Here is a 14,448-nt window from a genome sequence, read left to right on the forward strand (position 1 = left end):
ACAGGTATGTGTTGTCCTTTCCTAAGTCATATCTGGAGACCTCCTGGAGTGAGTTATAGTCTGACAACTCCTCCACCTCTTCCGCTTCCTTCCTTCCCCTCTATGGGATGCTTAGTTTGGTAGGATACATGATGCCTGCTTTCTCCTCCTGGCCTGTGCCAATCTGGGAAGGAAGAGACTATCAGCTTTACCTTTGATTGTGTGACTGCCAGAGGAGGACATGGACACTGTACTTTTCAACTTGCATAGGTTCTACAGCATCATCCCATCAGGAGGATGAGGTTCCTGTCACCACAGAGAGGGAAGGAGTATGGCCTCTAAGGACGTTCTCCATCTAATAGAAGCACCGAACACTCCCCAAGATTCTGGGGATCTTTCCACAAGTTAATCCATACATATACCAGAGGAGGGGAGGGCAGAATGTCTTGCCAGTTCCTACAGTAAGCTGGCAGTTGAAATGTCCTGCTGGCGATGGGACTGTGTAAGCATGGTAAGGGCCTGTATTTGCTGGGAGCATGAGATTAGGGCCGCACTGGAGGCCTCATGTAAGATAATGCTGATGGGGCCATTCCTGCGGATTGGGAGGGGGAAGATGGTGCCTCACTGTCCCTCACTGAAGCTTCAGAGTCCCAAATCCAGGAAGTTCCAGTAAAGGGAAAGGTGGTGCTTACCCTCATCTCCTGTCACTTCCACACATGCAGTGAATTCTGGCCATTTATGCAGGCTCCCTCCCGTCCATAGGTGTATTTTAATAGGATGACTTGCCCCTGTATCTCTTACACTCAGACAGTCAGCTAATGACTAGGAATGGGTGACGCTGACCAGCTTTGCAGGTTCATTTCAGTTCATATCAACACCCAGAAGTTCTAGTTTGCTCATATGAAAAGTGCTGAACTTACTTGGTGTATAAATGGGCCTAGTTAGAAATTCCATGAGGACACTTGTCAGAAATGGCCATCCCCAGCATACCCAGCGTTAAAATCTGGATGGCCTCACAGAAAGGATAATAGACATGGAGCCTTTTACTTCCTCGCTAGTGTTTTGAATAGGACCCCAGTCTGGCAGTGTTTAGAGGGGCATGAATATTAAACTCTCACTTCCAGACATGGTCCCTCTAGGTCAGAACTGTCAGAACAGTGTAGGTTCTGCCGATAGGTCTTAACTGAATAAAAACCTATTTCTCTTGAGCTACATTTGGAATCCATAAACCCGATTCTGATCTCAGTAATTATGTGCGTACATGTGGAATAACTCCATGGACTTCATTGGACTTATTTAGTGTCACCAAGATCAGAAACTTTTTCCTTTTTCATCATGCCATGTTGAAAATAACAGTATCAGTATTGTATACAGCATGGGATATTTTGGTTGCGTATTTTTTGTATTTTGCTGGACACTCAATACAGATAGCAACTTTCTCTGCCAAAAAAACAATTTTATGAATGGAGCTTAATAGTGACAACTTTATATGATGCAGAAGAAGATAAACAGGGTATAAATGAAAAAGAACTTCACCCTCAAGCCCCATTGTTTAGTGATTCATAAGCCATTAATTGCTTTGTACCCATCAAGTACAATTGTCACTTCAGTAGACTCCATGGTATTCTGAATAGAGCTTGGCAAACTAATTCCACATGTAATTACATCTATATTGAATTACTCTTGGGGGAATTCTGCGCCAATCCATGTGCGCAGAATTCATGTCCCCCGCAGATTTCTTTCCTTCCCCGCAGAAAAATGACTCTCTGACAGGGAAGCAAAGGGAAGCTGCAAGAGCAGTCACACACCACTCCCTAGCAGCGCAGGTACATCGTTTCAGGCACCCAGAACAGCCAGAGGAGAGGTAAATCACCATGGGGCTGGGGACATCCCAGCCAATGGCTCCTACCCTGAGCCAGGATCAGCTGCTAGTCCCAGTTGGGCTGGAGGCAGGAGAGGATGGGACTTCCTCTTCCCCTGCAAGGAATGGCTGGGGCTGTATCAGACCCATCCCCAGAAACCTCCCCTAGCTGCAGGAAGGTCATCAGCCTCCCCTGCTTCCTCCCCCCCATCGCTCCTCAGCTGCAGGGGGAGGGGTCACTGTATGGGGAGCTGCTCCTCCATTCACCCAACCTCCGTGCATCCCGACCTCCCATACCCAGACACCCCTGCCAAGCCTCACCCCGTACATCCAGAACCCCCCTAACCCTCCATACCCAAACCCCACCCCATTGAACCTCAATCCCTGCATCTGGAGCCCGCCTGCACCCAGACTCCCTGCCTCCAGGCCCCCACTCCTGCACCCAGACCACCCCCCACTGAGCTCCCTGCACTCAAACCCCCACACTAATGAGCCCGCCCTGAGCCCCCACATCCAGACCCCATGGCATTGACCCCCAGCTGGCTGCACCCAGACTCCCACCCCACCAAGCCCCACTCCCCCAGCACCAGACTCCCCCGCTGAGACCCCCACACCCAGACCCCTCCACTTAGCCCCAACAATTTTCACCTGGAAGCCCCTGTAGAGTCCCATTGCATCTGCACCTGGAACGCCCCCCTCCCAACAAACCTCTGTGCATCCAGATCCCCCCACACCTAGATCCCCCCCCCACTGAGCTGCCTGCACCCAGATTGTCCCACACAGAACCCTCTTACCCCACACCAGGATTCCCCCACACTGAGCCCCTTCATATTTGGATCCTGCCTGGTTGAGCCTGCCTGCCCCACACCTGGTGCACCTGGCGCAGAGGGGCAGGGCCCCAGGGTGTTTCTGGGGCAGGTCCAGGCCTTGTGTTGTGTCAGGGTCAGGTGCAGCCTCACCGCTGAGTCCGTGTCCCAGGGGTGGGAGGTGGGGGAGCTGCAGGGTGATCTCCCACCTTCATGCTGCCAGTGGCCAGTGCTCCCCACTGCCATGCTGGAGTCTCTGCATTTATTTATTGACAAATAAAACTTGCAGAATTTTAAAATATTGTGTACAGAATTTTTTGGCACAGAATGCCCTCAGGAGTACCAAAATGTATGTTTGTTTATGCATGATTCATAGATATGCCATCTAAAAATGAAACATTTTAAAAGGTGATGAGCGAGTGCTGATTCATTACAGGTGTTGCTTGTAAATTCCACGTGCCGTTCAAAGGCTGAATTCTGCTCCTGAGTGCATGTCCAAAGCTCCACTGAAGTCAGACTCGCTTTCAAAGCTAAGTAGGACATTTGGTTTTTAAGCAGTGAGGTGGGAGAGGTTTGACATCGACACGACCTTTCCTGTGGGTTAGGCAGGCAGTGACAAGGTATCACTGTCAATTAAAAATGTACAACCTTGCATAGGAAAATGGGCTGTCACAGATGGGGGAGGAATATAGAGTTGCAGTTATGAGAAGTTTGTTTCCACTTGGAGTGTAATGGGTACTCTCCAGGTGCCAATGTGATCCTGACTCCGGAGTTTGGGTCAGTTTTAGGTTTCCTATGGAAACCACCTTCCCTCCTTCTCCTACTTCATGAATAGCAAACACTTAACCACACCCTTGATAATAGTCATTTCTTAGCTATTCAGAGGCTACTCTAGACGCTGCAGCAAGCCGGCTCTGTCAGGTGTGATATGCAGAAAACTCTTCTGCGTCTGTCCCCAAGGGATTTTAATAGTGACTTTTATTTCCAAAAGAGTGAAAAACAGAGGCTGAAATATTTGCTCCAATAACAAAGTTGTTGAAATGGTCTGTTCCTAAAGGGATCCTGCCAAAGTAAAATTAATGGGCCAGGTTTTCACACAACCCACTCTCCCTGCACTGGAGGAGTAGGCTGCACCATCCCTAAGGATGGCAATTCCCTTTTGGCGATCCCCTGTGGTGGTGCAACTCCCAATCCAAGGCATTGGCTACATCTAAGCTCTGAAGCATGAGGCGTCTTGAACCTGATTGCCAATGAAGGGTGCTTGAAATGGTTGCATGATTGCAGCTCTCCAAATGCCTATGAGGCACCATGTGCCAGATTTGGGCTCTGAAAGGATCACGCATCCATCCAATGGGCTTGCTCGCAATAAAACAGGTAACGTCAGGCTTCTTTGCATGTTGTGGCATAACAACTCAAGTGCTTGAAAGGGCCCTGATAGGGAATGGGGTTGACTGGCTTAGATTGACAGAGACATGTAAAATGCCAATCCAGAAGTTTGCATAGACTTGTCAAGCCAAAGTAAACCGTTCCAATGGAAGAGCGTGGGAGAAGTACTTAAAAAGCCAGACAACGGCCTGTTTGTTTGCCCACTTCTCCCTACATGTGCCCTCCATACCTGAGGGGTTTTTTTTTCCAGCATGTTATTGGGTCATTAGGAGTTGGTGCAAAAGGAACACATCCTGCAGGCCTTATCAGCAAAACTCCCCTGGAAGCCATTGGGAGTTTTGCCTGAAGACATGGGACTGAATCCTGGTCCTGTTGATATTCCTGGAAGCTTTGCCACTGGCTTCAGTGTGCTCAAAATTTAGCCCTAGGTGAGAACTTCACGATTTGGTTCCGTGTTAGTTCAGCATACAAAAACTGTGCACCATATAGCCACTTAACTTTTTAACATGAATTTATATTCATCTTTTTCCCTTCACTGTTTAAAAATCAAGAATTGTTCCCCTGCTGCCCAGCAGCAGGGGAAGGTAGAAAACCTCTATAACGAGTACTCTGCAGTAATCTACAGTAATGGTCCCAACCACTGTAGCTACTCTGTTGTAAACTGAAGTGGCTCATTATTATAATTGTTGAAAATTGCAGTGTTTTGCTTTGTGTTTTTAAATAAAGGAATCCTGGTATACTGAAGCATCACAAGTCAAGTTCCTCTGTTGCCTTTGTACATATGACACGTCCCCCCATCTGATCATTATTATATATTAAATAATCTAGCCCACTAAAGTTCAAAGCTTAAATTGCTACTGTAGACCTTCAATGTTTAGTTGGAAATCACCTTCTCCCTACCATGAACAAATATTCCTGACCTGTGTGTGTTGGTTTTGTTAAAATTCTGCGTTCTCGCGCCTCATGGAAAACATCACATAGACTCTGTGGATAGTTTTTTTTAATTTTGCTTTTTCTTCTTTCTTTCATTACCTGCAGTGACCAAATGCTGTTTGTAACATCCTAGTTGTTGTGCAGACAGCTATAATCTTACAAACAGGTGAGCGGAGAAACAACAGGAGAAGATGAATTCCTAAGCAAAAAAAGATTTGCATTTCATGGAAATATCCTTAGCATTCTATGGGGGAGCAGCAGGATTGTTTGCAAATAGGGGAAGGTGAACCACAGTTACTGGGTAGTTAGACTTTCCATGAAGATCAAGGACTGTGTCCTGCCATTGATCAGTGAGCTGAACTCTTATTGACTTCCGTGCAATGGCAGGAACTGTCTTAGAAAGAAGCACCTGAAGTGGAAGATGGTGAGAGACTGAATTCATTGGAACGCTGTTAAGCAATGGCAACATTTCACTGTCAACAAGCTACTGGGGTACTTGTTGGTAGCTACCCCATGGTAGCAGTGATTATGGATATGTCACGGCCACTATGGAAAAGTGGTATCATCCCCGTACTAGGGGTTGTCACTGAGGATAAGCCTCTGGTGGAAGCATCCTCTCCACTAGTTGTCACTAGAGGTGCTAGTACAATGAGAATAAAAAGTGAAACAACAAATACAAGCCCAAACCCCCCCCTGTAACTGACCTTGTGACTGTATTTGTACTGACCAGAAACAAAGAATGATGTTACCCTCAATTTCAGCCTTTGTCTCCAAATTTACAGTTCTATTTAACTATCCTCTAAAGCAGGGGTGGGCAAACTTTTTGGCCCGAGGGCCACATCGGGGTTGTGCAACTGTATGGAGGGCCGGGTAGGGCAGGCTGTGCCTCCCAAAACAGCTTGGCCCCCGCCCCCTATCGGCCCCCTCCCACTTCCCGCTCCCTGACTGCCCCCCTCAGAACTCCCAACCCATCCAACACCCCCTGCTCCTTGTCCCCTGACCACCCACTCCTGGGACCCCCGCCCCCTATCCAACTCCCCTGCTCCCTGTCCCCTGACTGCCCCAACCCCTATACACACCCCCACACCCTAACAGCCCCCCCGGGACTCCCACTCCCTATCCAACCACCCTTTGCTCCTCATCCCCTGACCACCGCCTCCCAGGACCCCCCACCCCTAACTGCCCCCCGGAATCCCACCCCCTTATCCAACCCCCCCTGCTCCCTATCCCCTGACTGCCCTCCCGACCCCTATCCACATCCCCATCCCCTGACAGGCCCCCCAGGACTCCCACACCCAACCCTCCCTGTTCCCCATCCCCTGACCATCCCCCCCAGAACCTCTGCCCCATCCAACCACTCCCTCCTTCCTGACTGCTGCCCCCCAGGACTCCCGCTCCCTTACCCAGCCCCCCCTTCCCCCCCAGGACCCCCGCTCCCTTACCCAACCCTCCCTCCCCCCGCTCCCCACCCCCTTACCAGCAGCAGGAGCTCACAGCCGCGATACCCGGCCAGAGCCTGCTGCGCTCCCCACGCTGCCCAGAGCGTGGCCCGTGCGACGGCGTGGCTGCGGGGAAGGGGGGACGCCGGGGGAGGGGCCAGGAACTAGGATCCCCGGCCAGAATCTCAGGGGCCGGGCAGGACGGTCCCGCGGGCCGGATGTGGCCTGCGGGCCGTAGTTTGCCTACATCTGCTCTAAAGGGTCAATTTTCACAGTCTTAACAAATAAAGCATTGACTTTGCAATGCCAACGCTTGTCTGAGCCCTTCCTGCAGCAAGCATCTTTGCAAGACTTGTCTCCTTGAACATTTAAACTGTCAGACCCAATTATCCGCCTTGGTTCAGCTGAATGGAGTTTTTTCCCCTCTGCCAGCAGCAATATTTTGAAACATAAACTGTATCCACAGTTAGAAGCAGCAGTTTTCTGAATCACAGATCTTATCATCGTCATGAATTCGCCTCTTAAGTTAAAGCCCAAAGTGTCTCCTTTGTGAAATACGGCTTTGTGCAAAGACTCTCCAAAGGGAGGGCTCTGCCTGCTTCACCCCAGCGGGCAAAATGTCCTAGGGACAGCAGGGCTGGTGGCTCTTTGTTTTTAAGAAGCGAGATTGGTTTAATTGTGAAGCATCCGTGTCATTATTCTGCCTCTTGCCTTTCAGAAAAGCCACCGCTGGATGAGATCACCTTGGAGAGAGTGCTGGAGGAGCTGGAGACGATGTGCTACGAGAACATGAACAGTGCCATTGAGACGGAGGAGGGCCTGGGCATTGAGTACGACGAGGACGTGGTGTGCGATGTGTGCCGGTCCCCGGAGGGAGAGGATGGCAACGAGATGGTTTTCTGTGACAAGTGCAACGTCTGCGTGCACCAGGTGAACGACGTCTCGTCGTATGTGGGCCGGCGCTATCAGTGCCTTTCAGCCCGATGCATGTATCTGGCCTTTGATTAGCTAGAACAAACACAGGCTTGACATTGAAAGTCTGAAATAGCAAAGCATGGTACTGGCTTGGGCACCCTCTGCCATTCCTGCTGTGACCAGAGTGCTTCACCCCACCTCTGCACCTCAGATAAACGTTCTGGGGTCCCCTGGAGATTTGCTACGTTCTCTTAAACGATTGTGCACAGGGCGGAATTCTTTGGTCCTTACTCGGGGTTAGGGTGTACAGCCCTGCATCAGGGCAGAACAGAGCTGCAGCAGCCCAGAGCACACACCCGAGAGGCATTGTGCCTTAACGGGAATGCAGAGCACAAAGCAACACGAAGGAGTGGGCCCAGCAGGTATTGCTCCCCTTATGTCAGTGGTTCTCAAGCAGGGGTTCGGGTACCCCTTGGGGTACGCAGAAATCTTTCAGGAGGATGTCAACTCATCTAGATATTTGCCTAGTTTTACAACAGGCTACATAGAAAGCACTAGCGAAGTCAGTGCAAACTAACATTTCACACAGACAGTGACTTGTTTATACTGCTCTATATACTATATTAGAGTTTCTCGACCTGGGGGTGGTGACCCCCAGGGGGGCTGCGGGATGGGTTTAGGGAGGTTGCAAGTGCAGGCTGGCATTAGGAGTGGCAGGCAGGGGCCCTGCGGAGCTAAGATACATGCTGAAGGCCAAGCCCTGCTGTCCGGGGCTGAAATCAGATTCCTGAAAGGGGTACAGTAGTCTGGAGAGACTGAGAACCACTGCCTTATGGAATGCAAACCAGGCTGCTATGGAAGGGGCAGATCATTGCACATTCTCCTCCTCACCTCCCTGCCCATTTACATGTGCTCTGGCACTCTCTCTGCTCTTCTCCAGAGAGTAGGGAGGGATCAGAGGGACTGTAGTTCTGCCTAGTCCTTCCCTGGGTCATGCATTAGGAGGAAAGGTTCCTTGCACCCATTGCCCCACACGTTGCCTATGGGCCAAACAGCAGCTGGCTCTGAGCTTTGACTTAGTAAGTCTCCCTTGGAATCCTGCAGGGCTTTGTCTGAGTAAAGACGGAGGAAACACGAGTAAAGATGTCATGATTTGGTTGTGATGCAGCAAACCTCACAAGTGCATGGTGCACAGTGCACATCCCTAGGTTCATAGTGAGACACGCTTTGCCTCATGACACCATGCCTGGCACATCCAGAGAGCAAAAGAGGGGTTCGTAGACTCTCTGCTCATGTAATATTTGTCTATCTTCTTACCTTTCCCTGCCCTGTGTTTGTCTGTACCCATTGCTATTTATCGTAGGCTGTGCCTTTCCCTAACTTTATTCTGCAGTCTCTTGTCTTCTTGTTTTGTCTGCTACCTCCTATTCTTTGCTATTTTTTCACCCCACCCTTTCCATTTAATGTGCCAGCTCTCTTTCTCTCTCCCCATTAAACTGCTCCCATGGGAGCTTTAATGACCATGAGTGCCCAGAATATAGATGTGGCTACAGAAGGTCTCTTTTATGCATCACTTGAGGTATGCTTATTGCAGAACTGGACAGAGCATTAGTCTGTGCATTGCAGGCAACACTCCTGCATTGGCCAGAAGGATGGACCAATAGGTTTCTCCTCACATTTCTCTTCTATGGCGCTGATCTTATAGCATTGCATTGTGTGTATAAGCAACCACCCAGATTCAGTAACATTCTCTCACATGACAGGGTTTATAGCCCAGCCTGTTGTCGGAATGCAGGATTGGATTGGATTGGATTTTTTTTTTTTTGCCTGAATATTTGTTTTGTAGAATTGAGTGTTAATGCTCCAAGTACTTGCTGCAAGGAAGGAAGAAATATGATAGTATCTTGTGCACTCATTTGTATGTCTGTGTGCATGCCATTTTGTGCAGGAGGGTGTGTGTGTGAGTGGGTGTGTGTATGCTCACATGCTCTAGAGAAGCCAATTTTCCTATTAAAAAAAAAAAGCCAAATTGAGTAAAATTTTCAGACGCACCTAAATGCCATTGAGTTTCTATGGAACTTAGGCTCTTAAATCACATCGGTGCTTTTGAAAATTTTACCCACTGTCACTTCAAGGGAAAGAAAATTAGTTAGGTCACAAAAGAACAGGTCAGCCATCAGATATAGATATTGATTAGCTGAGTTTGAGGCATCCATTGTAAACAAAAGATACCTCTTTAGATTCGATTACATACAGTATTTGAAGGTGTCTCTCTTTAAATGGGTCTGGTGCTGAACTTCACTGGCAGTATTTGTATCAGAGCTTCCAGGAAGTGGGGGAGCTTTCAAGATACTTGTTGTCAATGTAGGAGGATGTTTTGGATGGTTTTCATCAGTGAATCAGATTCTGCAGAATATCAAGATGATTCAGAATTTTCATTACAAACCTATGGTGGAAAATCCAGGCATGGAGATAGCGCACCTTCCCCGTACAACACAGGCATGGAGACAGCACACCTTTCCCGTGCAACACAGGCATGGAAACAGCACACCTTTCCCGTGCAACACAGGCATAGAGACAGCATGACTTCCTTGTGCAACCCAGGCATGGAGACAGCACGACTTCCTTGTGCAACAAAGGCATGGAGACAGCACACCTTCCCCATGCAACACAGGCATGGAGACAGCACGCCTTCCCCGTGCAACCCAGGCATGGAGACAGCACGCCTTCCCTGTGCAACCCAGGCATGGAGACAGCACGCCTTCCCCGTGCAACCCAGGCATGGAGACAGCACGCCTTCCCTGTGCAACCCAGGCATGGAGACAGCACGCCTTCCCTGTGCAACACAGGCGTGGAGACAGCGCACCTTCCTTGTTTAACACAGGCAGGGAGACAGCGCACCTTCCCTGTATAACACAGGTGTGGCGGCAGCACGACTTCCCTGTGCAACACAGGTGTGGAGGCTGTGCACCTTCCCCATATAACACAAGTGTGGATACAGCGTACCTTTCCCATGCAACGCAGGCATGGAGGCAGCATATCTTCCCCGTGCAACGCAGGCATGGAGGCAGCACGACTTCCCCACGCAACACAGGCGTGGAGGCAGTGCGCCTTCCCCATATAACACAGGCTGGAGGCAGTGCGCCTTCCCCATATAACAGAGGCATGGAGACCAACATCAGGGAGGATTTTGCTCTTCAGTGTATGTGCCACGGCCACCTGAAAGCAGAATGTGGCAGCTAAGTAGCATTTACTCATGTGAGTAGCCATAGGGGCTTTGTAGGATCCAGTGGGTCTACTCACATGGGCTGGAGCTTCTTCCACGGGTAGGGGCTGCAGAATTAGACACTAGTGGCCTGATCCCATGCCACTGAAGACAAGTTGAGCCTTTCCATAGACTTCAGTGGCCTTTAAATCAGGTCTTAAATTATCAGCTAAGTCTCCTACCAGACCTCTACACTAACTCTAAGCTAATTTCTGGCCTGACTCACACTGCAGGCAACAAGGTTACACAGTGGGTACATCAGGGTAGCGGAACCTGTGAATCTATTCCTTACCTAATCCCCTGTCCCTCTGCATCCCCCATCACACATTTTTAACCTCTATTTGAATTCTCACACAGTGCTAATGGGCCATGATTTCCCTACTCCCACGAGAGAACATGGTTACACCCCCCCAGTAACGAAGGGGTTGTCATGTCGGGTGGGCTGTGTTTCCTCTGGAAAGAGCAACATCTGGTTCCTGCTGCACGGCCCGTCACATCAGGCAGGCAGGCTGAGCCGATAGCCGGTCTCGCCCCTGTGTATCTTACCTATCAAGTGCTGATCCTGCCCACAAAGCGGGTCACCATCATTTTCTGTGCGCCGTCAGATTTTATGAACCCTCTAAAAATGAGAGACAGAGACTTTGATAAGATGGGAAAATGGAATGAGCTGATCTTGGTCTGTGCATCTCGGAGCGCTTTTGTACATTTCCCACTCAGGCTGATCTCAGGTGGAGATCTCGAAGAAGTGCTGATGTCCACTTTGCACGGAAAATATATTTTCATTTGAAGATTTTGCAGTTAGCTCCTTTTCATACCTCCAAGCAAGAGATGGTGTGCAGCTCATAAATGGCTATTCTGTGTAAGAACACACCGTGCTGTGATGTTGCTTCTGTGCCATTTGCAGAAACGGGAATGTCAGGAAGATGAACATTAAAGGCAGTTGAGTGGGGAATTCATCTCTTTAAGAGTTTGTTCTTCTAACTGTACCTCTGGCCAGTGAAATCCATGCTCTTCAAACACTGTGCTTCCAGGATGAATGAGCATGGAAGATAGAAAGAGGGTACTGGATTTTCTTAAAAGGCACTGAAGTAATTGGAATGATTGACATACTAACCTACAAGCCAACTACACCTCTCAACCCACCAGAAGGGAAAGCACAGTATCTACGACACCTTGTGAATTCTGATGCTGCTTGGATTAGAGCTTGGCTATATCTTTCTGTTAAGTATATGCAACTCACTGAATAGCAGAGGGTCCAGTGGAGAACCTGCAGAAGCCATGCTCTAGCTTATCTGAGGGGGGGCAGGTTGTCTTAGCACAGCATCACCTACTGTCATGTGGGAGATCAGTGAAATGAATGCTGCCAGTCCTAGCATAGTTGGTTGTATATTACCTTTAAACTTTAAAATGTCTTATTCAGGGGACTGCTAATGAGATAGAGCACCTTCCACCTCTAGGTCACTGATCTGAATAGGACTCAGACTTGGAAGGACTGAAAGCTATTGCTCTTCCGGTAGCTGTTCAGTAGCCTGTGTGACATGAGCCTATGGTCTCAGTCTAGTGCCTGCTGGACAGATGTCCAATTTCAGAGTCTGCTGTCTTCACTTGCTCCCTCCATTGATGATCTCAACAGAGAAATCAAGGCCTGTGAGAGAACAAGTCTCTCAAGAACATGTGGAAGGCCTGTTAGCAGAGCAGCACTGGGAAGCCTGCACTACTGCTGCCTGGCATGATGCAAACACGGGTATTCAGGCCTTTAATTAAACTACATGGCATATCTCTAGGGGCGGAGCATCAATACAAATCCGATAGATAGATTTAAACCAGTTGTTGCTCATTGATTCATGTCTGCTTTTAATTGTTATGACAATATCCAGATGCCATGGCATTAAGCCACTCATGTAAAAATATGCAAGTAAATGAATAAATACAGGAGGGTATTGGTGGGGTATTGGTGGGGTACCCTTCCAGAGGAATGTGTGGTATAGCTAATGCAACGTTTCTTGTGTTTGCGTAGGCTTGCTATGGAATCCTAAAAGTTCCCATTGGGAACTGGCTTTGTCGAACCTGTGCCCTTGGAGTTCAGCCAAAGTGTCTACTTTGCCCGAAGAGAGGGGGAGCTTTGAAACCCACCCGGAGCGGGACAAAATGGGTCCATGTTAGCTGTGCCTTATGGATCCCAGAAGTAAGACTTTATTCAGCATGTTCTCCAGATGTGGGTGGGTGTGGATTGTAGTTCGTCTTAGCATGCCCAGTACAGTCAACAACCTTGTACTATTATCACTTGTTTCAAGTATTCAGTGGTAAGGGGCAGGTAACTTGGGCTGGCATTTTCAAAGGAGTCAATGGAGTTAGGCACCCAAATTCCTTTGAAACTACCTAAACCTACTTATACATAAACCTTTGGAAATCAGAGCCCTGGTGATTTCCAGCACTGATCTTAGAACTTTCACTCAAGTTCTGTGCGGCAGTTCCAAGCCTCTGCTCATAAAGTCTGGGCAATATAAGAGCAAGATGCCAAGGCATGAGAGTGAACCAACAGCAGGTACCTACCATCCTGCTATCTGTACCTACCCTTTCTGCTTGTATCCCCTGGGGAATGTCATTCTTGTTTATATCACATCTGCAGTGTTAATCTCTCCACATTACTGAGCAATCCTTTACCAGGAGGACTATGTAGGGTTTTTTTTTATTACAGTGAACTGATAGATGACTTAGGTGCACGTACAATGCATGCATGCATGGCACTCTGCCCTCTGACTGCATGCAGCACATGTGTTCCTGCAAGGGAAGTGATTGGGAGGATGTGTTTTCGAGCAATGGTTTAGTGGTATTTCCTAGTCTTTCGGCATGGTGTGCCAATAGAACAACATGGAGGCACACATGTACCAGCATCCGCATTTAGTAGAGAAATAAAGAGTAACGTGGAGTAAGAGTACAATGTAAGTGGATACATAAAGAACAATACAGCAATGGGTATGTGGAATTCTTTAAAGAAGAATTCAGGCTAAATCGCTTTGGGCTCAACCGTAAGCCCTGTTACATGGCTGTCCGGGGCACGAGGGTGCATAAAGAGCTCCCTTATTCTTCTGCAAAAAGCAACAGAGGGTCCTGTGGCACCTTTAAGACCAACAGAAGTATTGGGAGCATAAGCTTTCGTGGGTAAGAACCTCACTTCTTCAGATACATAGCCTCTTGTGACCTCCAACCACCCTGGGGCAGACACTGCTCAAGGCCACTCAGATACATCTGAAGAAGTGAGGTTCTTCCCCACGAAAGCTTATGCTCCCAATACTTCTGTTAGTCTTAAAGGTGCCACAGGACCCTCTGTTGCTTTTTACAGATTCAGACTAACACGGCTACCCCTCTGATACTTATTCTTCTGCGTGGCTCACCCACATGTCAGAGCCTATGTGGGAAGGAGAGCTGCCATGCCACCTACTGCACAGGTGTGTGGGGAGTGGGTGGTCAGGGGTGGGGAATAGATGGCACTTCAGACCCACATACCCCCAATACGCCAGCTGAGGCCCAAGAGCCAGTGCAGGGGGAAGTTAGCTGCACGAGCACAAAGGCTGCCTCAGTTACTTCCCCCCTGGAGAAAGGGAACAGCAACAGATTGTGACCCTCAGGATCACAGTCGTGTGCCTGCCCCGCTCTGCGGCAGCTCAGGTACATGCTGCCCCTCACGCAGGCTGGATTGTTAGGGAACAATTCAGCCCTGTTGCGCTCTGCCAGGGAGAGCCTCTAGCTGGGTTCGGTCACACTAAGCGCACACGCCAGTGCACCATCGAGAACAACACACCAGAGAGGATTCAGCTCAGAGGTGGCATTTGGCCTTACCCTCCGTGTTCCTGCCATTTCATT

The 14,448-nt window shown here is 49.0% G+C and overlaps 1 protein-coding gene across 8 annotated transcripts in view; it reads left to right on the top strand.

Annotated features, from left to right (window-relative positions):
• Nucleotides 1-14,448, top strand: part of JADE2 (jade family PHD finger 2) — a 226,500-nt gene that overhangs the window by 179,561 nt on the left and 32,491 nt on the right. For all 8 annotated transcript variants that reach the window (XR_002888552.3, XR_010589898.1, XM_065555006.1 and 5 more), the window contains 2 exons: nt 7,123-7,334; nt 12,602-12,769. Coding sequence is in view for 6 of the 8 variants with exons in the window: in XM_065555006.1 (XP_065411078.1) it covers nt 7,123-7,334; nt 12,602-12,769 (380 nt within the window). In the remaining 2 variants the exon portion in view is untranslated. The remainder of the gene's footprint in view (nt 1-7,122; nt 7,335-12,601; nt 12,770-14,448) is intronic.

This window comes from Chrysemys picta, chromosome 8 (genome assembly GCF_011386835.1).
Source record: "Chrysemys picta bellii isolate R12L10 chromosome 8, ASM1138683v2, whole genome shotgun sequence".
Taxonomy (NCBI): Eukaryota; Metazoa; Chordata; order Testudines; family Emydidae; genus Chrysemys; species Chrysemys picta.